The sequence below is a fragment of the Euleptes europaea genome, chromosome 7 (assembly GCF_029931775.1).
Source record: "Euleptes europaea isolate rEulEur1 chromosome 7, rEulEur1.hap1, whole genome shotgun sequence".
Taxonomy (NCBI): domain Eukaryota; kingdom Metazoa; phylum Chordata; class Lepidosauria; order Squamata; family Sphaerodactylidae; genus Euleptes; species Euleptes europaea.
Window position 1 is genome coordinate 23,423,884 of NC_079318.1, and position 24,541 is coordinate 23,448,424.

Here is a 24,541-nt window from a genome sequence, read left to right on the forward strand (position 1 = left end):
AGAAAGTCTCTTCTGGGTAGGAGCATTACAGAATCTAGTCATCAAACCAAGGGCAGGAGATACTAGATGGTGGACACATGTGGATGATTAATTTTAAAGATAGTGCTGGTGATCTAAGCAGACTTAAGGAACATTCAGTAATTTTCCAGCACTCATACAGCTGTGTTGTATCATTGAGAATACAATGTTTGCCAATCTGCAAGTGCATCAATTTTGGTACTAAGTACTATGTGGGTTGTGAAATGTGCTTGCCTGAATGCCATGGTGTTCTATTGAATGGTGTCTGTGATATCACATATAGTTAGCAATTCTTGAAATTTTTTTTGCAGGTAATTTCAAAGGGTAGCAGTGTTGGTCTGCAGTAGAGGAGCTAGACTCCAGCGGCAACTTTGAGACCATCAAGAAGAAGACGAAGAGTTGGTTGTTATATGCCAACTTTTTCTACCACTTAAGGGAGAATCAAACCGGCTTACAATCCCTTTCCCTTCCCCTCTCCACAACAGACACCCTGTGAGGTAGGTGGGGCTGAGGGAGCTGTGACTAATCCAAGGTCACCCAGCTGGCTTCGTGTGTAGGAGTGGGAAAACAAATCCAGTTCACCAGATTAGCTTCTGCTGCTCATGTGGAGGAGTGGGGAATCGAACCCGGCTCTCCAGATCAGGGCCCACCGCTCCAAACCACCGCTCTTAACTACTACATTACACTGGCTCTCCATTTTGGGGCTGTACTCTTTTGATAGTCAAAACTCCCTTCCTCAGATACAGAATTAATTCACAGAATAATCCAGAAAGGGTTTAACTCTCAGATGGACTATGTCCCTGAGGGAATTGGAGGACCAATGATGGAAACTCCAGTGGAGCTTGAAGACACTGTGGGAAGCAATATGCTACAATAGTTTGAAAAACAGTCTACAGATCCTAAGTATTGAGCTTCCCCGGCATATCATCATCATCATCATCATCATCACCACCATCATCACCATTATTATTATTATTATTAACAACAACAACAACAACAATTGTATTTCACCCACTGTCCCGGCCAAGGCCGGGTTCAGGGTGGGTAACAACATAATTATCCCTGGTTACAATATATAGAGCTATACAGGTGATGGTTTGCATAACTTCCAGCTATCAGGCATGAGCCCTTGTTTGCAATGCAGGCAGAGGGCAGGATCGAGTCTGCTTCAGTTTCAGATGCGCAAGCACATCTAAGGAACAAGGAGATAACAAGCACCAGCACTGATGCAACGGTCCTCTGGGCCAGTATTTGCTCTTCTCACTGGGAATGGAAAGAGCAACGAGTGCAAATACATGGAAAAACACGGATCCCAGGACACTGTGCTCAGAAGGGCAGGCAGGGGGAAGGGGACAGCTAATGTGTAACTTAGGTTTGGCAATCAGAGGGATAAAATAGGGACCTAAACAGCTGCAATCAGACGCTGAGCGCACAAAAGTGCTTGAGGTTGTCTTCCTGAGCAAGTAGATCTAAGAGAGGTATGTGCTCCTTTTCTACCCTTCAAGTGACTGAGGGCAAACGATCCAAACTGGAGAATATATACATGGCTTATTCTTTTGTCTCCAATGGAGTCATAGAGAAGACTATCTTTTCCTTAAATTCCGGATTGTCAGTTTGACCTTTGACCTGTATTTTTCCAAAGTCCCCCTCCATGTACAATACTGTAATGTATTTATTTATTTGGGCACGCCATTTTTGCGTCCTAAATTTAACAAGGTTTAACAATGGAAAACATTTTAGCCTAGAGTGATGTACTGATATGTAGTCTTCACATGTTACCGAAGGATACTCCCTACCCCGATTTATTCTATTTTGTCCCCTTTTAGATCTTAATGCCTTTGATTTGCACCCATAATTAACAACTGCAGATAAATTTAAGCATGTAAAAATGGGGATTAGCTCTGTGACAGAAATCGGTAAAGACCGTTATGGTGGAGGAGAAACCCCGTATAGCTGCAGCTATCCATGATCTATGGTGGTTCTCCTGTTAACTCCTTTTTTGCTCCCTGTGTTGTCATGGGCAACGGCTACTCTTGAGGTATTGTTCACAGATTCCCCCCATAGGATTGGTCCCTCATCTTCTTAAACTGCCAGCAGGGTTATTTTAATGGGTTCCCATAAGTGGCACGCCCCATTAAAGAACTTTAAAAAGACTAGGCTGAAACCCATGCTCAGGAAAAAGCAGCATGTGAATGAATGAATAATTTTATTTGTGGTCAAAGACCAATAAGTACGATATCTAACAATCATACAACAATTCAAATAAAATAGGATATAAAAAATTTATCAGGATTAAAATCGGATTACCACATAGTACTTTAGCAACGATCTCTTTCCTATAAACAAACCCGCCATCAGGTTTCTCCACTTTTGAAATCCTGTAGTTTAAGCTCAAACTTTATCTGCATCTTTGCTTTTAATTTACTACGTACTTCAATCTCCGCAATACAACATTTGGCAACCTGTCTTGTGGTCAAAGGGTTTTCATCCACCAGAAGTTTATATTTGCTCAAACAACCAACCAGATAGGTTTTCCAATAGTGGGGATAGAATGGAGGGTTGGAGCTGATTATAAATAGAGCATCTCAAGAAAATATGCACAGCATGTGTGTATAATAAGTCACCCATGAACAGCAGTTTCCTTACGTGGGGGGATACCAAGGTCTCAATTTTCACTATTTTTGAAATCGTATAAAATGGTAATAGCTCATAAAACATCAACTTCTTTTTTCTTAAGCAGGCATTGTTGAAACTGTAGGCAAACATGAACCCAGGCATGAGTTTGCTGTGCATCCTTATGTGTGTTATCCCCGTCGGTTGCGATCGGGTGTACGTTCACCCCTTCCATCTCTTTGCGTACAACAGCGAGAGCTGCAAGGGACTGGAAGACAAGGAACGGCTGGTGAAAACTTTTGTTCCCATCTCAGTTGAGTCTCTCATCACCCCGGCGTATGAAGAGAGCGTCAGGAACAAGAGTGAGGAGGAACCACAAATTTTAGGAGTGGACCATTTAAAAGACTCCGCCTTCGTGCTTGGGGCACGTATCTACAGAAAGCTGGTGGAAATGCACACGGGAGAAAATATTCTTCTGTCTCCCACAAGCATATACCAGTCCCTTCTCATCTTCTACTTAGGGGCTTCTGGACGCACAGCAAATGACTTGCAGAGTCTGTTAGGATTCAGCTTCCCCTCCGATAGCCAAGACTGCACCTCCAAAATTGACGGGCACAAAATCCTTCCTGTCCTGAGGACCATCAGCAATCCCAGTGGGGTGGATGAGCTGCTCTTCACCAAGCTTTTCTGCCTTTTTTCTGCCCCTAATGTCCATTTATCTGAATCCTTGGTCCACGAATTGGCCTTTGCTGACATTAATTTCTACGTACGAGCTGTGGACTTTACAAACCCCGCTCAGGCAGGAGAACAAATTGACGCTTTTGTCAAAAGGAAAAACGCCCACACGAGCAAGTCTTCGCTGGCAGACATTGATCCGGCAAGCAACTTGTTGTTTGCAACCTATACTCAGTTCAAAGGTAAGAGGGGAAATCCTCACATGTTCATACTAATGACAATTCACTGGGACGAGCACAAAATAATTCTACTTTCAACTGTTCCATCCCATTTTGAATGCATAGCCACCTCAGTGCTTCTAATCGCTCCCACGTGTATTCAGGAATTGCCACATGATCCTCTAACTGGGTGACAATCTGTCTCTCAGGATATGCCAATGTGTGAATTGCTAGCCTCAGTTCCACACCAAATGTCCATCTAGTTCAGCGTCCTTTCTTAAAAGAAGCCAGGAACTTCTAGGAAGCGCAAAAGCATAATCAGAGTAACAAAATATGAAAAGACATCCTGCTGCTGCTCGTGCCCAGCATCTCAAAACTAGAGGTATACTGCCTCTGAAGATAGAAGTTCCATTCCGAGCTACCTAGCCATGAAATATTGATAGATCTATTCTTTGTACACTGATTGAAACTTTTTTTAAAAGGGCCCTTTTATGCTAGTGACCATATTGACATCCTCTGTCAATGTTGTAATCTATCTAGATCTCATATTTTTATCTCATCCTTCTTCCGAGAAGCCCAGGACAACATCTGCATTCCTTCCCTTCTCAACTGTATCCTTACAACATAGGGTTGCCCAGTCCCTCTTTGTCACCGGCAGGAGGTTTTGGGGGTGGAGTCTGAGGAGGGTGGGGTTTGGGGAGGGGATTCAATGTCATAGAGTCCAATGGCCAAAGCGGCCATTTTCTCCACGTGAACTGATCTCTATCGGCTGGAGATCACTTGTAATAGCAGGAGATCTCCAGCTATTTTATAGATTTTTATAGTGATGTGACCCACCATGTATTTTCCCCATAAATAAGTGATTCTTAAGGACTCTACTAAAAGAGCCCCATGGCGCAGAGTGGTAAGCTGCAGTACTGCAGTCCCAAACTCTGCTCACGACCTGAGTTCGATCCCAACGGAAGTTGGTTTCAGGTAGCTGGCTCAAGGTTGACTCAGCCTTCCATCCTTCCGAGATCGGTCAAATGAGTACCCAGTTTGTTGGGGGTAAAGGGAAGATGACTGGGGAAGGCACTGGTAAACTACCCCGCAAACAAAGTCTGCCTAGGAAACGTCGGGATGTGACATCACCCCATGGGTCAGGAATGACCCGGTGCTTGCACAGGGGGACCTTTACCTTTACCTAAGGACTCTACTAAGAGTTATGAAGATTAGGCAGCAAAAGAGTGTTGTTTCCACACAATCAGAGCATGCGTCGATCATATCTTTTGCAGGATGCTCCAATCCTGTGATAATCCTACAAAATTCTGCCACGTGAACTCATATACAATTGTAGGGGAAGGGAGAATGGCCATACTACCGCTTATCCTTGTAAACTGTACAGCATGGTTAGAAGTGTGCTGAATCCAGTTGAAAGGAGAGAAGGAGACCCAATTTTCAAAATCTCTTGGGAACGAGAAACGCAGGCTACCCCAGCAACTTCATAGAAAGGGCTAATCACAAGAGATAGGAGCCATCATGGGAGAGAGGTCTGGAGAAGCTTCTTTCTATTATCGCTTCCACAAGCATCGGATCCAGCTGGGAGGGATCCGAGTTTGTGGACCTGCCGGGGGGGGGGGGAGCGGGAGGGGGGCAGGAGGCTGGGGTCCCCAGCTTACCGGCTGCCTCGGCTGTTCTGGGGGCGGCGGGGCGATGGCTCGGGCGGCCCTGGGGCCCTGGCTGGCCCTTCGGGGGGGCCAGGCTCTACGTGGAGCGGCTGGGAACAGCAATGGCGGCTGCCTGCTCCCATCCGCCCCGCGGCTGTCCACGCCCCTGGCAGGCCAATGGGGTCGGCGCCGGCTGGCATGCCGGGGGAGGAATAAAATGCGACCTCTGCCCCTGGCCTCGGCCATTCTTCCTTGCCACGCTGCTTGTCCCACCCACCCTCCCCTTGGTTTATGGGGTATGGTTGGTTTATATGTCACAACTGATGGTTGGCAGTTTGGGCATGGGGCCTGATCCAGTTTGGGGGAAAGACGGCCTGCATGCCCCACTTCCCACTCTAGGGACCCTAATAAGGGGTTTTGGGGGGAGGCCAGGATTGGTTAAGCCTGGCTTGGGGGCTGCGGTTTGGCCTCCTCCCAAGTGGCAGGGGACCACACAGTTGGCTTCCGTCCATGTGGGGCCTGGCATACTGCCATCTCAGGCTGCGCCCAGCAGGCGGGTTGGGCGCAGGGTGCTATTAGCTGATGGACGGGTTAGCTGATCCCTGGATCCTGCCCTTCATGCTTGCCAATGCCTAACTCTGTAATCAATAAAGTTGTGGCCTTTTCACTCCAGCTATGGTGTACTAGTCATTCTTGGTTAGGACGATGCAGGTCAGTCAACGGGGTATGGGTTTTCCCCCTGGGGTGGTGGGTGCCCTCCCCCCGTAGGGCTGGGGCCGCAATATGCTTCAAGATCTCTCTGGCAACCCCATAAATAAATAGTCAGATTGAAACTATGAAAATGGATCGAAAGGCACTCCCTCTAGCTGCAGATGTAAAGACACCTTCCATAAGTGGAAACACACCTTTGGATTCAACCCATATATCCCCACCTCTGTCCCCCCCCCCTTTAACACCAATACCATTGCATACATTTGCTGATGGGAAGCTCAAACAAATGGGATCAATCCCTTTTCTCTTTCGTTTTCAGCCATTGTGAAGGGAGCCTCACTTCTGAGTGAGCCTCAGGAATTCTGGACCGATTCAGAAAGAAAGATCTCTGTGCCTATGATGAGAGTCACTGGTAACTTTGAGCATAAATTTGACAACAACCGGAATCTGTCAGTCATCAGAATTGCTGTCAGCGAGAGCATCTTTCTGCTGCTATTACAGCCCATCAACAATGAAAACCTGGCTGGTGCTGAGGCACAATATTCTTTGGAGCCTTCTTATCTGTGGCTGCAAAAATTGTCACTGAGGTATGTTTTTAATAGGAAACATAGAGGTTTATTAGAATGTAAGAATTGCCTTTGAGGATCAGTGACCATCTCAGATAATGTCTCAAGCTCCTTTCACTTGGGTCAGCCAGCATGGTGTAGTGGAGTGGACTCTGATCTGGAGAACCGGGTTTGATTCCCCACTCCTCCACATGAGTGGCGGAGGCTCATCTGGTGAACTGGATTTGTTTGTTTCCCCACTCCTACACATGAAGCTAGTTGGGTGACCTTGGGTTAGTTACAGTTCTCTCCGAATTCTCTCAGCTCCACCTACCTCACAGGGTGTCTGTTGTGGGAAGGGGAATGGAAGGTAGTTGTAAGCCGGTTTGATTCTTCCTTAAGTAGTAGAGAAAGCTGGCATATAAAAACCAACTCTTCTTCTTCTCAGTCGCTGAACAGATTTAAGCTTACCAAGTTAAACACTGGAATCACAATCCAAGTATAACATGGAACACTCCAGCTGTAGTCTATCTTAATCCAGATCAGTATATTGACACTGAAAATATAAATGGTGGTGCAAGATATACATTTCAGTAATCCTAGTAGAAAAGATATGTTCCATCAATGTAGCTCGTGGATTGAGCTACCACCATGACCCCATCAGTTAGTCAGTCAAGTTCAAGATCCCATCCCTTCAATAGAAGTTTAATTGTATGTTATTTATCTGGTAATGTTATTTACTTCCATGTCATAAAAAGCTTCACCTACCCATTTCCACACATTAAGCCTCTATAAAAAGGAAAGGACTCTTTTCTCCGGGGCTGTTGGGAACTCTTGTGATGGAGTGGGGGGAGGGTGAGAGAAAAAGGATTTACACCAGGGGTGGGGAACTTTTTTTCCGCCAAGGACCATTTGGGAATTTATAACAGCATTTGCGGGCCATACAAAATTATCAACTTAAAAATTAGCCGACCAATACGTATCTCCATGGCCCAGGTGGGAAAGGGTTAACACAGTTTCTTGGGTGGTCCTAGCAGCTCCATAGCTAATGACTCTTCTGCAAGGGGGGGGGAAAGGTTCCTTTTCTCGGCAAAACAAACTCGCATCTGCCTTGAATAGAGGCTATTCCTGTCCACGGGAGGGTGCGGATCACCAGTCTTAGATACTTCTGACCTAGAGATCTGCCAGGACCCACGAAGGGCCAGACCAAATGATTTCGCGGGCCTTAAATGGCCCCTGGGCCTGACGTTCCCCACCCCTGGTTTACACAATATGACTGAAAGTCCAAGGGTTGGGTCTAACACAGGAGGACCAGACTTTTCTTGCCCTCCCCTTTTGCAAGAACTCCTCTGAAAAGATGATACTTAAGGTCTCAGGACCTGCACGGACTAAAAACAATGTGGCTTGGGGGGGGGGGTGAATTTAGAAAGGGTGGGTGTACAAGGAGCCAGCATTGTGGGAGGGGGGGAATGAAAGAAAATTGTAAATTATTGCCAAGAAATCCCTCTCTTTTTTGTATTTCCTGCAGACGAATCGATTTAACTTTGCCAAAGTTATCCTTTGAAAGCGTTTATAACCTTCAGGACCCTCTTAATAAAATGGGCCTATCTGAACTGCTGGGAAAGAGTGCCAACTTCAGTATAATGAGTGACGTTAACCTGAATGTTAGAAAGGTACAATATATATTTTGCACATGTTTTGCGCGCACAAAATTCCATGTAATCTGTAGGATAAGGAACCGGCTATAACATACAGGGAAAACAAAGGTAGCTGTTCTAGGTGAAAAAAATAAACAGACAGTATAAAAATAGTGAACTTCGGCAGTGCAAGCAACTAAAGTGAACACTATGGGACGATGAAGGCTGGTTGAAGGCACTTAGCAGAAAATAGACATCACAAGCAGGGGACCAGCTGTGGAGGGCAGGGGCAGGTCCCATAGGGGGTAGCTCCTCTTCTGGTGGCATGACAGGTAGTGGTTCTTCCTCCCCTGCCAAGCTGCTGCTGGTTCCTCCTCCGCTACATGCAGCATTGTTGCCTGAGAGGCTGCATGCAGCAATGGTGGCGCTTGCACTGCTCCCCCATCCACACAGCTGTTCACACACACACTGAGCGCCACTGCCTTACCTCCTCAGGTTTTTCTGCAAACCTCAGGGGTCTGCCAAATTTGTGGGGAAATCTGCCTTCTCCATGCCTGACCCCAGTGTGCAGATTTAAGTATCCACAAATGGATCCAGGTTAAGAATTAGATATATTGATAATCAGGGTTGCCAACCACCAGGTACTACCTGGAGATCTCCTGCTATTACAACTCATCGCCAGCCGATAGAGATCAGTTCACCTGGAGAAAATGGCCACTTTGGCCATTGGACTCTATGGCATTGAAGTCCCTCCCCAAACCCCACCCTTTCCTGGCTCCGCCCCCAAAACCTCCCACCGGTGGCAAAAAGGGACCTGGCAATCCTACTGATAATATACAAATATGTTTTTTAAAAGACAACAAATTTGCAAGAAGCTGCAGTTCTGAGTGAAGGCTAGGCAGGGGAGAAAGTGCTTTACCCTTCCCCTGATAGTTATTTTTCTTCTTGCAAGCACTCCCCACCCCCCAGAGAAAGAACTTTGAGTGGACTAATAAAAAGTGTGGAACGTTCCACTCATCTTTAACATGCCTTTCCAATAAGTGCCTAAACAGGCTTAAAATAAGTCACATTTCATCCTCAAAGCAACAGTATGAGGTAGGTTTGGTTGATAAATAACACATAGCATTGTTTATCTGCGCACCTTGATATTAAAGGTCCAATCATATGGGTAGGGTTGCCAGGTCCCTCTTTGCCACCGGCGGGAGGTTTTGGGGGCGGAGCCTGAGGAGGGCCGGGTTTGGGGAGGGGAGTGACTTCAATACCATAGAGTCCAATGGCCAAAGTGGCCATTTTCTCCAGGTGAACTGCTCTCTATCGGCTGGAGATCAGTTGTAAAAGCAGGAGATCTCCAGCTAGTACCTGGTGGTTGGCAGCCCTACATATGGGACACTCACAGACAACAAGTGGACAACTCACGCAGGGAACCATGGTCCCAATCTCCTACTCATGCAGCTTATGAAGTAACCCAGCCCTGGGCAAGTAGCTGTTTTTCACAGAATGTTTTGAAGATAAGGATAGAATAATGGCTGGGCCAGAGTACAGCAAGGCAAGTGAGCCCATTGGTATATCTTGCTTTACCACTTTGAGAATCATAATAGCAGAATAGAACAGATGTGGATATGAGGCATGCCAAGAGAAAACACAAGAGGTCCAATCTGGCATTTCACGGCCACTAATTCTAAAGAGAAGGCAGCAGACTCTATGGAAATTTTAGCCCAGAGGGAGTCAGCTTGGCTAATGTTATACAATTCAATAATGTTTTAAAATACAAACTCTTTAATATTATTATCACCATGGCCTTTGCACAGTGCTGGTACAAATCCCATTAAAGGTAATTTGTGCAAGCACCGGGTCATTCCTGATCCATGGGGAGACGTCACATCCTGACGTTTACGAGGCAGACTTTGTTTACAGAGTGGTTTGCCAGTGCCTTCCCCAGTAATCTTCCCTTTACCCCCAGCAAGCTGGGTACTCATTTTACCGACCTCAGAAGGATGGAAGGCTGAATCAATCGTGAGCCATCTACCTGAAACCAACTTCCATTGGGATCGAACTCAGGTCGTGAGCAGAGCTTGGACTGCAGTACTGCAGCTTACCACTCTACGCCACGGGGCTCTACAAATCCCATTAAGTGTTCTATAAATATTATCAGTCACATCTTCGAGAATTTTCATTTGTGATGATCTACAGGCCCTTTTGATTAGCACTTTTAAAAATACCTTGTCATTTACTTGGATTTTCATTTGCCGTCCCTCTGTCATGCCCAGTTGCCTCTGACTAGGAGACTCACTGTGTTCATTTGCACTTGCAGATTATAAATCAGCAACGGTTTGAACTCCATCCTGGTGAAGCAGATCAAGCAGAAAACCCTACAGAACAAAACGAGGGCGTCGAGACACTCAGCATAACACTGAACAAGCCTTTCCTGATAGCGGTGCATGAAAAAGAGTCCAGCGCTTTGCTGTATTTTGGCAGAGTGATAAACCCCTTGCAATGAGCATAAATTTCACATTAATATGATTTCCCTCGCTTTCTTCAGTATTTTCCCTAACTTTGTAACTGTTTTTGTTGCCATGTTGAACTGTTACTTGAAATTTTGGAATAAAGCTGATTTGTCGTTCAAACCTATATCTGATATAAGGATCAGTAGCTCCTTTTTAAAAACCCCTTCACTTAAAAGATAAAGGTAGTAAGTCCCCTGTGAAAGCACTGGGTCATTACTGACCCATGGGGTGATGTCACATCTCAATGTTTCCTAGGCAGACTATGTTTATGGGGTGGTTTGCCATTGCCTTCCCCAGTCATCTTCCCTTTACCCCCAGCAAGCTGGATACTCATTTTACTGACCTCAGAAGGATGGAAGGCTGAGTCAACCTTGAGCCGGCTACCTGAAACCGACTTCCGTCGGGATCGAACTCAGGTCATGAGCAGAGCTTTTGACTGCAGTACTGCACCTTACCGCTCTGCACCACGGGGCTTCACTTAAGGGTGGATATAAGCCTCATCATACCACCAGTCTGCTCTGGGTCTCCCTCCAGCCGGTGCGATCCTATGTGTGTGTGTGTTGGGGGGGCATCCTGAAAGCGGCAAATCCAAGCCAAAACCCCCATCACCCTTCTGAAGAGGGGCAGCCAATCTGCTTTGGGTCTCCCTCCTGCCGGTGCAATGCTGTTAGAGTGGCAACTCCCCCAGCCAATCACCGTTCTTGGGGGAGGAGAAAGGAGACATCCTGGGGAGCGAAGCAAACATTTTTTCATGGGCATCCGAGAAACAAAACGCTCTTCTACTGGAAAGTACGGCTCAGAAGTGGTTTGGATTGCCTCTCTTTTAACCCGGCTTATTTTGCTCAGTGGGAGAAAACACGGATCTGGAGTGAATAACCAAAATTTGCCTCCGACGCAAATCGGCATTGAAACAGCAGCAAATCTCCATGAAGAATATCCCTATGGGTCCCTCAGATCACTGTACTCTCGAACCTGATCAAAAGGCTAAGAATAGCAAGATTCAATTTATTGATCAGACAAAATGACATTCTACAGGATTGTAGCCAGGGAGGGGCTACTGGGTGCACCACTCCACCTTCAGCATACTGTTTGACCCCATCCAAGAATGTATTTTAAAAGGCTTTAATTTCTGACATGGTATTTTCCAGAAATATGAGTTTGTGTTCTGGCAACCCCCCCTAACTTAAATCAAGCATTTGGCAGCTTTTTCAGCTTTCCACCTGCAAAATGGCTTTGGGCATTCCAACAGTACCTGAAAATCTTGCAGTTCTCACCAAGCAACGGGGGCAAGCTACTACACTGAGAAGATGGGGAAACAGAATTGCTTTAGCCCATTGCATGACTGCATTATGACAATCTTCTGCTTGAGCTGGCCACAAGAATGGCTCGTTCTCTAGCTTGTGCACTCTCTCACTCCTCCCTTTACACACAGAGGGCAATTGAAATCTTACCGGCTTGAGTGCCTTCAAACTCTCATTTGCAGTGTTATCCTTTCCCTAGATTTAACAGCTACTGGCTATCCATCAACCACTTCACACTTTAAAAGGGGGAAATGAAATTTAATTTTTCCTTGACACTATAAAGAGAAAACTTGCCGCATCTCTCATGCAATTGACGGATCTATTTGACAGCAGATAACGCAGTATCCTCTTCTCAGAAAGTGTCTTTAGCTGTTTTACCCAGGGAGTGATATATTTATTTTGTGCAATGTTATTTTGTGGACATGCTGAAACAATGTGGGCTAGGGAGTCTATTTGATCTGGACAAAATTGGCATTTTCGTTCTTCTGCAGTAATTTTATTGTATCACCCTTGTGTCTTGGCTGAGTCTTGCCAATAAGAAAGCTCATCTGAAGCAGTGATATCCAAATGAAGGAGCCTGGTCAAATTGGAGGCTACTTTCCCCCTATAAACTGGGATTCTAAATCTCAGTTTAATCTCCATTGAGAATGCTGATTTGTATGTGTGGGGGACAAACTTCCATTTTGCCCAGGTGCCTGCTTTGGACACCCAGGCCAATGGGAGCTTGAGTAAAGCCAACCTAAAGCAGGAAGGTTCCAGTTGCCTTTTGCATGGGAGGGAAGGAAGTGGTGGGGAGCAGCACAGCTGAGAAAGCCATGCTCAGTTCCAACAGGCACAGAACCCATGAGAATTACTTTGCTGGATTAGATAGCAGACTGTCTTCCACCTGTGAACAGCCAGGTGCTTCTGGAAGCCAACAAAACATGATGATTATATTAATCTCCTGCTTGCCCTCATGGTCCAGGAATCAGAAGTGTGATGCCTCTGCGATCTGTTTAGATGCTGTGGCTAATAACCACTAAAAAGATTCTCCTCTATGAATTTACCCATTGCTTTTTTCAGACCACTACAGTGCGTGGTCTTCCCTATATTTTGCAGTAATGAATTCTATAAGTACAACTCCAGCCACAAGGACAGGCAGCATGCTGGGCCGGGGGGGGGGGGGTGGCGGGTGGACTATTTCTTCTCCATCCACTTCCAGTTTAAAAGCAAGGCCCTTAAACCAGTTTAAAGTTAATTGCCTCACGGAAACCAATGGAGGACATTAGTGATGACTACTTTCAAATGGGAGTTATTCAAAATTAAATTTAACTAGGTTAGGGCCCAGATTGGTCAAGTACTTCTGTTACCTAACTACCATTCATTTTGATAGGTCTTGAATAGAGATTTCACAAAGCAATTGCCTAGTGAGTTATTAATTTAAGGAGCTCTCTTATTAGGGTTGCCAACCTCCAGGTACTAGCTGGAGATCTCCTGCTATTACAACTGATCTCCATCCGATAGAGATCAGCTCACCTGGAGAAAATGGCTGCTTTGGCAATTGGACTCTATGGTATTGAAGTCCCTCCCCTCCCCAAACCCCGCCCTCCTCAGGCTCCACCCCAAAACCTCCTGCCATTGGCGAAGAGGGGCCTGGCAACCCTATCTCTTATACTGAGTGAGACATATGGTCTATTTGGCCCAGTATGGTCTATCCTGATCATCAACAGTGACTCTCGAGGGTATTGTGGAGGCCCTTTTAAGTGCATTTTCTGAAACCTTTCAGAGCCTGAGACTTCCTCCATGAAAAGCATGTATTCTGCACAGGACAATATGAGAGCATCAAGGCAAATCCAATACAGTAGAAAAGAGCAAGAGTGCAGTAGCACCTTAAAGATTAACAAAATTTCTGGCAGTGTATGAGCTTTTGTGAGTCACAGCTCACTTTTTCACGAAAAGTCATCCTGCCAGAAATGTTCCACCATCACGCAGTTTGCCCACTTATACTTATTATTTGACAACTCCTCGTCTTTCTAGAGCCTTCTGTTTAGCTAGACTGAATGCTAACCCCTCTATGGTTATGCAGGGCAGAATTTTGAATAAACCATACCCAGATAGGACCTGTCCTTGCTCTTCTGGCTCTATCGATTCATTAGCTCCTGCCCTCTTGGAATGCCGCTTCAATGTGGAACTTCGATCACGTTATATCTCTCCCCTTTTAACATATAAATCTAATGCCTCTGTGTCTGACATAATGCCTTTTTTTATTAAGTGATAGGGATCCCAAGGCTACATTGTCAGTGGCAAGATTTATCACAGCCCTTATATCCCTCAAACATTAGATTTACACTGCTCAAGGTCAATGGATCAAGGAGCTTCTAAGGGATAAAGGAAAGAAATGTTGTTAGTCTTTGAGGTGCTACTGGACTCTTGCTCTTATCTACCACTACAGACTGACTAACACGGCTACCCATTGTGATCTATAAAAATCCAGTGTACAGCCATCCTTCAATCTGCATCAGCGGCACCTCCAACTTCACACTGGAGCTTACCAGTCACCACCTGTCAACAGAATCATAGAATCATAGAGTTGGAAGGGACCACCAGGGTCATCAAGTCCAACCCCCTGCACAATGCAGGAAACTCACAACTACCCCCCCCAACACCCCTAGTGACCAGAAGATGGCCAAGATGCCCTCCCTCTCATCATCTGCCTAAGGTCACAGAATCAGCATTGCTGTCAGATGGCCATCTAACCTCTTCTTAAAAAACTCCATGGAAGGAGAGCTTACCACCTCCTGAGGAAGCCTGTTCCACTGAGGAACCGCTCTAACTGTTAGAAAATTCTTCCTAATGTCTAGATGGAAACTCTTTTGATTTAATTTCAACCCATTGGTTCTGGTCCGGCCTTCTTGGGCAACAGAAAACAACTCAGCACCATCCTCTATATGACAGACCTTCAAATACTTGAACATGGTTATTATATCCCCTCTCAGTCTTCTCCTCTTCAGGCTAAACATATCCAGCTCCTTCAACCTTTCCTCATAGGAAACAGCCACATTCTCCTCTGACATTCCCATTCATAATTGCACATCAACCAAAATATATTCATTCCATTGTATTAAAACATTAGAATAATCCTGGGGGAAAGTCATTTTTACAAACATCCATACTTATTTACCAGACAATGATGTGATACCAAAAATAAATAAATCCCAAAACAAATCTGCTTCTGAGTGTTAAAGTGATACATCACTTTAAGAATATAGGTGTTGATTTTTAGTATGTTCATATGTTGATTGTTTTTTTATAAAGCTGCTTTCCTTGGCCATTGTTTGCAACTGTTTGATTTCTCATGATGTCAGCTTTACACGTGCTTATCAAGAAATGTATTTACTCGGGATATTGCTTCACCGTCAGTTATGCAAACCCCAAACAAAAATATAAATGCCAATTTCTTCTACACGTGTTTTAATAAAAATGAAATGTACAGAGGTTTCATCTTTTCTTCCAGTTCACACATACTGTCTCTTATAATTTCCTGCTCACTTATCAAGATTCAGTCCCCATTACAGATGCGGTTTAATCTTAACATTTAATAACTATGTATATTATTTTTATTATGTTTTCCCCAAATTCCTTTGATTCATGCAGTAACCATGTTGGGTGTATATTGTGCTTCAAGATCAATTTGCATGGTGACTTCTCACCAGGAATATTCTGAATATCTTATCAGTTCTGAACTCATAAGAGAGCCAGCGTGGTGTAGTGATTAAGAGTGGTGGGCTCTCATCTGGAGAACCGGGTTCGATTCCCCACTCCTCCACCTGAAGCCTGCTGGTTGACCTTGGGCCAGCCAGTCACAGAACTCTCTCAGCCCACACGGAGGCAGGCAATGGGGTTGTAGAATCCCAACAGATCCCTTCAGATCAGCTGTAGAAATTAAAACTGTAATAGCCCATTAAGGCAGTTTTTGTCTGACTAATTACATGTGCCTTAGCACTCTGGTTGCTAGGAATGAGAAGGGACGCCCAAACCTCTGTGGGATCAGATTGCCCTATAGTCTCCAGCTATAATTACGCCACCGATTGGTTCGATTAACCAGCGAGCCAATCCCTACAGTTTGCTAGGCAGCTTTCTCAATAACACATGCACACATTCAGTTTTCACATATGCATGCTGATACTCACAGCTTGTAGGTGATGAGTTCAAGACATGTTCACAGGCATAATTCTTTTCTCTGCAACCAAATTTAAACCTATTATGTCTTCCAAAATTAATTTAAAATTAGATCCTACCTTTCACTGTTCCCATTAATGACTTCTAAGTATAGCAACCTCGGCATGGTTTTTGCACTCACGCAGTTTTGCAAAACAGCATAGGGGCTGTACTTGCTCGTAAAACACAGAATAGATGAAGAACAAGAGAATGGCCTAATACATTGTTTGCCAGTAAATTGAAATTGCAGTTGTTTCTCCTAGGAGTAAGCTGGGAGGGAAACATACCTTGGGGTTGTAGTGGATAGCATAATGACAGTCAACCTAGTGTGATGCAGCAATGTGAAAGGCAAACTTTGTGGTGGGGATTATTAGGAAAGGGACTGAAAATTTTAAAAAGCCATTATTATGCCACTGTATAGCTCTATGGCACAGACTCATTGGAATACTGTGTGCTGTTCTAGTCACTGGATATTGCAGAACTGGGAAAAAGTATGGAAGAGGACAACCAAGATGACCGTGGTTAGAGCACCTTTCTTACGAGGTAAGGCTGAAGAGTTTGGGACTTTTCAGTTTAGAAAAGAGATGACTAAGGGGAGAGGTAGAGGTTTATAAAATTATGCACACGGTAGAGAGAAAAGAGAGCTTTTTCTCCCTCTCCCTGAATGCTACAACTAGAGGGCATCCAATGAAGCCGCTAGGCAGTAGATTCAGGGTGGACAAAAGGAAACACTTCCTTACTCAAGGAGTGATTAAAATGTAGAATTTGCTGCTAGAGGATGTAGTGATGGCCACAGGCATAGATAGCTTTAAGATGGGATTAGACAGATTCCTGGAGGATAGGTCTATTAGTAGCTACTAGCCTTATTTACTAAAGAGAAGCTCCATTTTCAGAGGCAGCGAACATCTGCATACCAGTCCAGGAGGCATAATCAAGGAAGGCCTTGACCTCTATGCTGTTGTTGGCCCTCCAGAATAACTGGCTGGCCACTGTGAGAGACAGAAAGCTGGACTAGATGGACCACTAGTCTGATCCAGCAAGGCTCTTATGTTCTTAAGATGGGCTTTTCAGCTGAGTACACCTAGTTAGAAATGGACTGGGAGACCAAAACAGCCCTGGAAAAGGTCCTTCCCCCCACCACTTTGCTTTGCAAGGAGGACCCAAGTAGTTTACAGCATTCTCCCCTTCTTTTTATCCTCACAACTACCTTGTGGGGTAGTTTAGGCTGATTATGCGTGAATGGCCCCAGGTTACCCAGCATACTTCCATGGCTGAGTGGGGAACTTGAACATGGGCATCCCAGACCCTAGTTTGACTAACCACTATACCGTGCTGGCTCTCAAGTCCTTGCAGATCCCCTTCTTATTCATTCTACTCCCAGGGACCATCACTGCACTCCAGCAGCTGTAAATCCTGCCCTAAAGTACTCATTTCAGCCCTAGGAACCATCACTCTGCTCTGGGACTGTCATTGCAGACTTTGGGGACCCAGAGTACAGTCCTAAATGGTCAGCGGTAGAGCATCCACTTGGTATGCAGAAGGTCCAAGTTTCAATCCCCAGCATCTCCAGTTAAGATTACAGCAGTAGGTGATGTGAAGACCTCCACCGTAGACTTTGGAGAGCTGTTGCCAGACTAAACAGTCAATACTGATGCTGACCTTGATAGATCAGTGGTCTGATTCAGTATAAGGCAGCTTCATGTGACTGTCAGGGCCTTCTGCTCAAAGACTGTCTGCTCAAAGCCCAAGCGTAAGGCGTTCTTACACACCAGGTCTGTATCCACTTAATTCAGATGCAATCAAAGAAAGAACATTTGAATTTGACAAATTAGATGTTTTGCTTTGAAAAGAAATAAGCATGCAAGAACTTCATGTCTAATTTTTTAAAAATACCAAACTTGGTATTTTGTAATACATTTTTGAGAACGCTACACAAGGAAGTCTCGTTAGGGACAGAAAACTCAGCGGCATCTAGTACATTATTGACAAAGGAAAGATCTACCTGTTGTCTTTCCTGCACTTCTTCCTGACTTTAAGGGTTAGAACCTTTTTCTCACCAAAACAGATTTCAGGAATTCAGACTTTGCAAGACAGGTCAGATTTTGTACCTCAAGTATGTGTGAGAATGCAGACAGTCCTTATATATGAGATATTACAAGTAAAGTATAGCATGGATTGTGCACACATACATTGGGGGAAGGCTACAACCCCATGGTATGGTCCCAGTAGTTCATACAGCATTTCTTGAACACCTCTAAGATCCAAAACTAATATGCCTGGATTAGAAGGCTGGTTTTGCACTATCTGAAAAAAACTTGGTCAACACCTACCTTGCTTTACTCCTTTCCATAGGATTGTCTCAAGGCTAAACAAGAGCATATTATAACAAGGGTCCCCAATGTGCTACGTGCTGATGCCTTTCCTAGTGCCCGCCAAGTCCTTTTAGAAAGTGGGAGAGGCCAGGTAGGAGTTTGCACAAGTGGTCACCCAAATGGCTGTGCATATTAAAGGCATCCTGTTAAACAGAGCATGTGCTGGAAATGAGTTACTATTACCGTTATATATAACCTTGCTCCCTGACATTTTGTGGTTGGCTCCACCTCCTGAAGCAGCCATTTTGTGGATGGCTCTACCTCCTGCAGCAGCCATTTTGTGATTGTGCCCACTGCCCTATGTCAGAATTCCAAAGGCACCCAAAGACTCAAAAAGGTTGGGGACCCCTGTACTATAACATATCCTGAGCATTAAAATAAAACCTCAATAAACAGTTTAAAAATTACACAGCTTTTTTTATTTCAACAATTCGATGGTAGCAAACCTTGATACCTGTTTGGGTCTGATTTGCTGACTGTAACTCAAGTCTCTTTCTTATTTTAAAGGGATTTGCCTTGAGATTGTGTTTTAGGGTCTCTCACAAAGGACGCAAACTGATAAAGGACTCGAAAGACCCTTCCATTAGATGAATATATTTCTTATAGAGTTATCCCTCGTATGTGAGCATAACAGGATGTCTTTGCAGTTTTTCCTTTATTTTCCTTGAGAAACATTGCTAGGATTTAAATAGTTTCATAGGATTGGAAGTAATGGGAAACAGTTTTGCGGACCACATAAAGAGTTTAAAGCGACCTCTTTATGAACAATGTGGATTTTCAAAATCATGCATATTTTTCCCACTTTGGATTTTTCATGCATTAAACAAGATGCAAATATTTAGCTTCCAGATTTTATATGGCTGACTCACAGTGAAAAGGCGGGGTGCTTTGATGTCAGGACACAAGACTATTTAAAAATTTAATCTCAACACTGCCTGTAGCTTCTAGTAATAACCAAAAAAGATACATTAATTCATGTCTTTAATAATCTCACCCTGTCATCACAGGTTACAAAGGAAGACAAAGCCTTTTTATTTTTAATCATATTAAATCAGCTTTCATTCACAACAAGATTTACAATAAAAAATAAAAAGACTTCCATAGCTCTGTGGCAGAATGTTTAGAAATCTATAAAGTCTTCCATATAATGGAAAACTAGAGAGTAAATACTCTTGAAAGGTTCTCCTTTTTTTTTTTTTTTGGTGAAACAAGCCTTTGTGTATCTTGAGATCAGATGCATATGACTTGTTGCTGAAGCTGCATTCGGAAGCTCTTCATCGCTACACAGTTATTCGGCGAGGCGACTAAAAATAAACCCTCTCCCGTTAGGAGGCCGGAATGGCTCTCATAACACTTCTGGAAACGGTGTTACGTTTGTTCCGCTGATATCTGATCCTTGGCAGCTTGAACAAGCTCCAAAAGAGCCGAAAAACTTCTGATGTTGCTCAACTGCAATCCCATCTTCTGCATCTAAAAAAGATTAAGTTACTTTACTATCTTTGTAGTAAAAATATGACATATCACACAACCAAAAGGTCTAAATACATCCACAAGGAGCTCTTACGTACATTAACAATCGCATTTTCGTTTCATATGCACTGCGACAAGCCGTTGGATGGCTGCAGAATGAACTGCTCAATAATCAAGATTTGATCCATTTATTTGTATCAACACCATAGGGACCTATATGCTGACACTTGTCAAATATGAAATAATGGATTGGATCCAGCACAAGGACAGCACATCTTCTCTGCCTTCCCCTCTCCCCAGCAGACACTTCCAGCCCTGGTGAAAGTTTATCCCCCAAGGTCACAGGACCCATGTGAAGTAACAGGCACGTGGGTTGGAAGGCTGCAGCGGGGAGGAGAAGGGGATGTCATCATTCTCTCTTCTGCCAGCAGAGCTCTGCTCATGGAAGACAAAGGAGGGAGCCACCCAGCCCTCTTCCCCCTCCCTACTGCAGCTTACATGGCTATTACTCCACACAGGTCCTAGGACCCCAGGAATAAACCACTGGGGAAAGAGGAAAGCTGGGAAGATCGGCAACAGACTGTGCTTTATGCCGACAGATTGTGGGACTCATCCCAACGTCGGAACAGCTAACGGTGTCTGTAACTTGACTATTTGCTCACTGACACAAACAGAACAAGTGCAGAGGTTGTGTGCACCATTCTTCCTTGTAGCCCGAAATGCAATAGCTTTCAAGCCAGAAGCCAAAGTGAAAGAGCTGCGTATGCAGACGCCAAAGCACAGCGCAGTGTTACACATGGCAGCAGTATGATAGTTATATCTGCAGTTTCATTCCCATTGTAATGGTAGAAGTACCTGCATTGCTGAGGGCAAATAGTTTTCACTTTTAAATGAATTTTTGAAAGTGAAAATGCAAAAGAGAATGTGTGGTACTAAGAGATAGTCTGGCAACACCCTTAATATTATTTAGAAAATGTCAAGGCCACTGCTCCAGAGGCATGCTTCTTAAATCTGCTTCTTTTTTTTGGTCTGTCAAACTTTATGCACGAAAAGAACACAACATACAGCTCTAAACTTATAAAAATATCAAACAAACACTAGTTATCGATTAGGTGATGTATTTAAAACAGTCTTAACCAAAGCAGCCACTGGCGCCATATTGTGTTATATTTTTTTTGCAACAAAAGGTTCCATCTCTATCCAAACACTGTGGCTGGATCATATTAAAAGGAGAGGGTGAAAGGTGTTCAAAGTGCATGGAAATCATACTACAATTATAATTAATTATACAATTAAAGGGGTTGGAAAGCCCATGGGAGTGTGCTACTCTTGTACAACCAAACCTACTAATTTGAAAATACAGAAGCAGCTATAGTAAAGAAGGTTCTACAGAATTAGTTACCAGACAGCAATTTCATCATTTTGTTATTGTAAAGGGGGGGGAGCATTCATCAAGGCTAGTGCGGCCAAGTTTTTTAACAAGTACAAATTACAGAATAAATACACTAAATCTTCCTGACTGTTCAGTTACATAAGAGGGCCTTCCCAGGCTATATTAGACTTTACAAGCAGCAGCCTTTCAGTCATTAGCTTTCAGTTTTGTATGTGGCACCTTCTCTGACCCTAAAAAAGTAGTTGAAGTTATAATGTTTCTCTTAAGAAGACACCCTGGGCGGAGAGATTCTGCCCCTGTAAATCTGGGGAGTTAGAAATTATTGATCATGTTCTCCTGAACTGTAATTTTTACACAATACCCCATTCTAAGTTTATTGAGCCCCTCTTATTGAGAATGGGACCCGACAGGGAGAGAAAAAAGATTGAAAAGCTCTTACAAGGGGACAATCCTTCAATCACCTTTCAGGTTGCGAAATTTTGCACGGTACCAAAATACGTCGCCATAGAATAGTCTCTTAGCCCAAATGGCAGAGGTATCTCAGATGTGGTTTTAAGTGGCTTAAGACTCGGACTGTAAATCTTTGTCTACAAGATTATTTTAGTCCATGTTTCTTGCTTTAGCTGGCCAAAGGCTGTAAATAAACAATTCTGATTCTTATAATGTTTCTCCATTTTTGTGTGCAAAGGTTTATGTACCATATCCAGATGTTACTGGATCTGTGTTTAAAATAGCTTAGAAGCTCCAAATGAAAGCAGAAATGGTTAACAGTTGAACTACTACTATGTATTTACTCACTTGCTCAAGGGAAAACAGGCAGGTAGTGGCATTCTGGCTGGAAAGAACTGCAATTAAGTACTGAAGTCCTTTAAAAGGACTACTTGTTTTAGGCCAAACCAAAGGCCCTCCAGCGTCTTTTTATCCAACAACAACAAAAGCCACAGTGTGCAGCCAAGTTACCTGAACTCCATAGTACTCTACGTCCAAGGCCAACTGCAAACGGATTTTGCTATCGTCACTCATGCCTCCATTGGGAGAGGGACTGTTCATGGTCACAGTCTTCCTAGCCTGCTTCAGCCTTTTCAAACTTTCTTCCATTTTCTTTACAGAATTCAGAATATCTGATATAGTCTCAAAGTACCTGAATTAAGAAATTAAATTGAGAGAGGATTCAGTTTTTTATATGAAGTATATACAATTCAGATTCAGCAGGGGTGGAAGTCTTCCTAAAAGTGTTCTAAAGGGCAAGATATTCTTTACACAAATTTCTATGACAGCTGGGCACAACCTAGCCACTTCTTTATTTATTAGAACATTTCTGCCCTACGCTTCCCATCTCATATGGGATCCCCAGTTGATTCCAAGAGGAAGTTATGCAACTGCTTACCTGTCTCCTACATCCTGGAACATACCCAATATTTTACAGTTATCGATATTGCCAGCGTGGTGTAGTGGTTAAAAGTGGCGGACTCTAATCTGGGAAACCGGGTTTGTTCCCCCACTCCTCCTCATGAAGCCTGCTGGGTGACCTTGGGTAGTCACAGTTCTCTCCGAACTCTCTCAGCCCCACCTACCTCACAAGGTGTCTATTATGGGGAGGGGAAGGGAAGGTGATTGTGAGCCGCTTTGAGTCTCCTTACAGGTAGAGAAAAGTGGGGTATAAAAACCAACTCTTCCCCTAGGCTCAGATGAAAAGGCAGAGTTTGGCCCTGTTGTAACTGAGACATTTGCCTATGTTAGCATGAAAGGGGACTATCTTGTGAAATTCTGAAGAGTCATAAAGGCATGTGTGGGGAGGGGAAGGGAATAAAACAATTATTTGTTTTGGTGCTCCCAAAAGAAGCAGAGTGATGCCCAGGGAGGAGGCAAACAAGCCAAGGTAATTTCAATCCCTTTCCCGCCAGAAGAGGCCTTCCCATATATAGTACTGGGAATGGGCTTAATCAGTCAATAACCCGCCCCCAGCGGTCTCCAGGTCTGGCACCAGTGGTAGGCATTGGCAGATGCTCAACGACGCCAAACGTTAATGCCAGGCCCGGGTTTATAGACAGATACGGCTTAACCAGCAGCTGGGGGACTAAAGTGAAACCAAATGTGGTTATGGCCAGATGATTCTTTTTGCTTGTGCTATACTCACAGACCAGTGCCTCTGCTTAAGCACACACAAGATATTTAATTTGCTTTTAAATATTGCTGCAGGAAGTCTGCAGACATCAATCCATAACACATATGTAACCCAGAGATACGGCTCGCTGTTGGCAAGTACTGCAACTAAACCTACAACTTAGATTGAAGCTAAATTAATTATTTATTGGATACAATTCTGCCATGCCTTTCTGCCATTTTTATTCAAGGCAGTTTCCAATTCAAAATATCACCTACAATATCACATGAAAGGAAAAGGGGACAGAAAGAGGAAAGGGGGGGGGAAGCAACTCCAAGCACTACCTCGTAGGTGACTAATGGTACATACAACATTTAAAACATTAGCAACTATTCAATTAATTTTCTTATCCAAGTATCTAATACAAAAAAAAATATTACACACTGACACTGTATTGGCAATTGCTTTACTGAATTTTTGAAGGGGTGGCAGTACAGCTGAGGCATGTGAAAACTGGGTGAGTCACTGAAAGCCCCCATCTTCCATGGGGTTTCCTACTAGTATTTCCAGGGGGTTACACAAAGAAGAGCTGTTTTTTGTTTATGGAGTCTCAAAGAAGTTTACAATCGCTTTCACCTCTCTCCTCGCAACATACACCATGTGAGGTAGGTGGGGCTGAGAGTGTTCAGAGAGAACTGTGACTAGCCCAAAGTCACCCAGCAGGCTTCATGTGGAGGAGGAGGAAGAAGAGTTGGTTTTTACATGCCGACTTTCTCTACCACTTAAGGGAGACTCAAACCGGCTTACAATCGCCTTCCCTTCCCCTCCCCTCACCGCAACAGACACCCTGTGAGGTAGGTGGGACTGAGAGAGTGTGACTAGCCCAAGGTCACCCAGCTGGCTTCATATGTAGGCGTGGGGAAACAAATCCAGCTCACCAGAGTAGCCTCAGCCGCTCATGTGGAGGAGAGGGGAATCAAACCCGATTCTCCAGATCAGACTCCACCGCTCCAAACCACCGCTCTTAACCAGTACACCAGGAGTGGAGAATCAAACCCGGTTCACCCAGCAGGCTTCATGTGGAGTACTCCCACTTTAACAGTATCTATGCTAAACACAAGAAGCATCATGATGAGC

The 24,541-nt window shown here is 44.2% G+C and overlaps 2 protein-coding genes across 2 annotated transcripts in view; one reads left to right on the forward strand and one right to left on the reverse strand.

Annotated features, from left to right (window-relative positions):
* The first annotated feature begins 2,769 nt into the window (after positions 1-2,769).
* Positions 2,770-10,604, forward strand: AGT (angiotensinogen). The gene is made up of 4 exons (XM_056853192.1): positions 2,770-3,548; positions 6,201-6,468; positions 7,955-8,099; positions 10,375-10,604. The coding sequence occupies exons 1-4, from the start codon at positions 2,783-2,785 to the stop codon at positions 10,558-10,560; spliced, it is 1,365 nt and encodes a 454-aa protein (XP_056709170.1). The 5' UTR covers positions 2,770-2,782; the 3' UTR covers positions 10,561-10,604.
* Positions 10,605-19,773: 9,169 nt separating this feature from the next.
* COG2 (component of oligomeric golgi complex 2) overlaps positions 19,774-24,541 on the reverse strand; it is a 40,217-nt gene continuing 35,449 nt past the window's right edge. Inside the window, exons 17-18 of the mRNA XM_056852633.1 lie at positions 22,261-22,441; positions 19,774-19,907 (exon numbers count right to left, since the gene is read on the reverse strand). Of these exons, the coding sequence (XP_056708611.1) occupies positions 19,806-19,907; positions 22,261-22,441 (283 nt within the window). The 3' untranslated portion in view covers positions 19,774-19,805. The remainder of the gene's footprint in view (positions 19,908-22,260; positions 22,442-24,541) is intronic.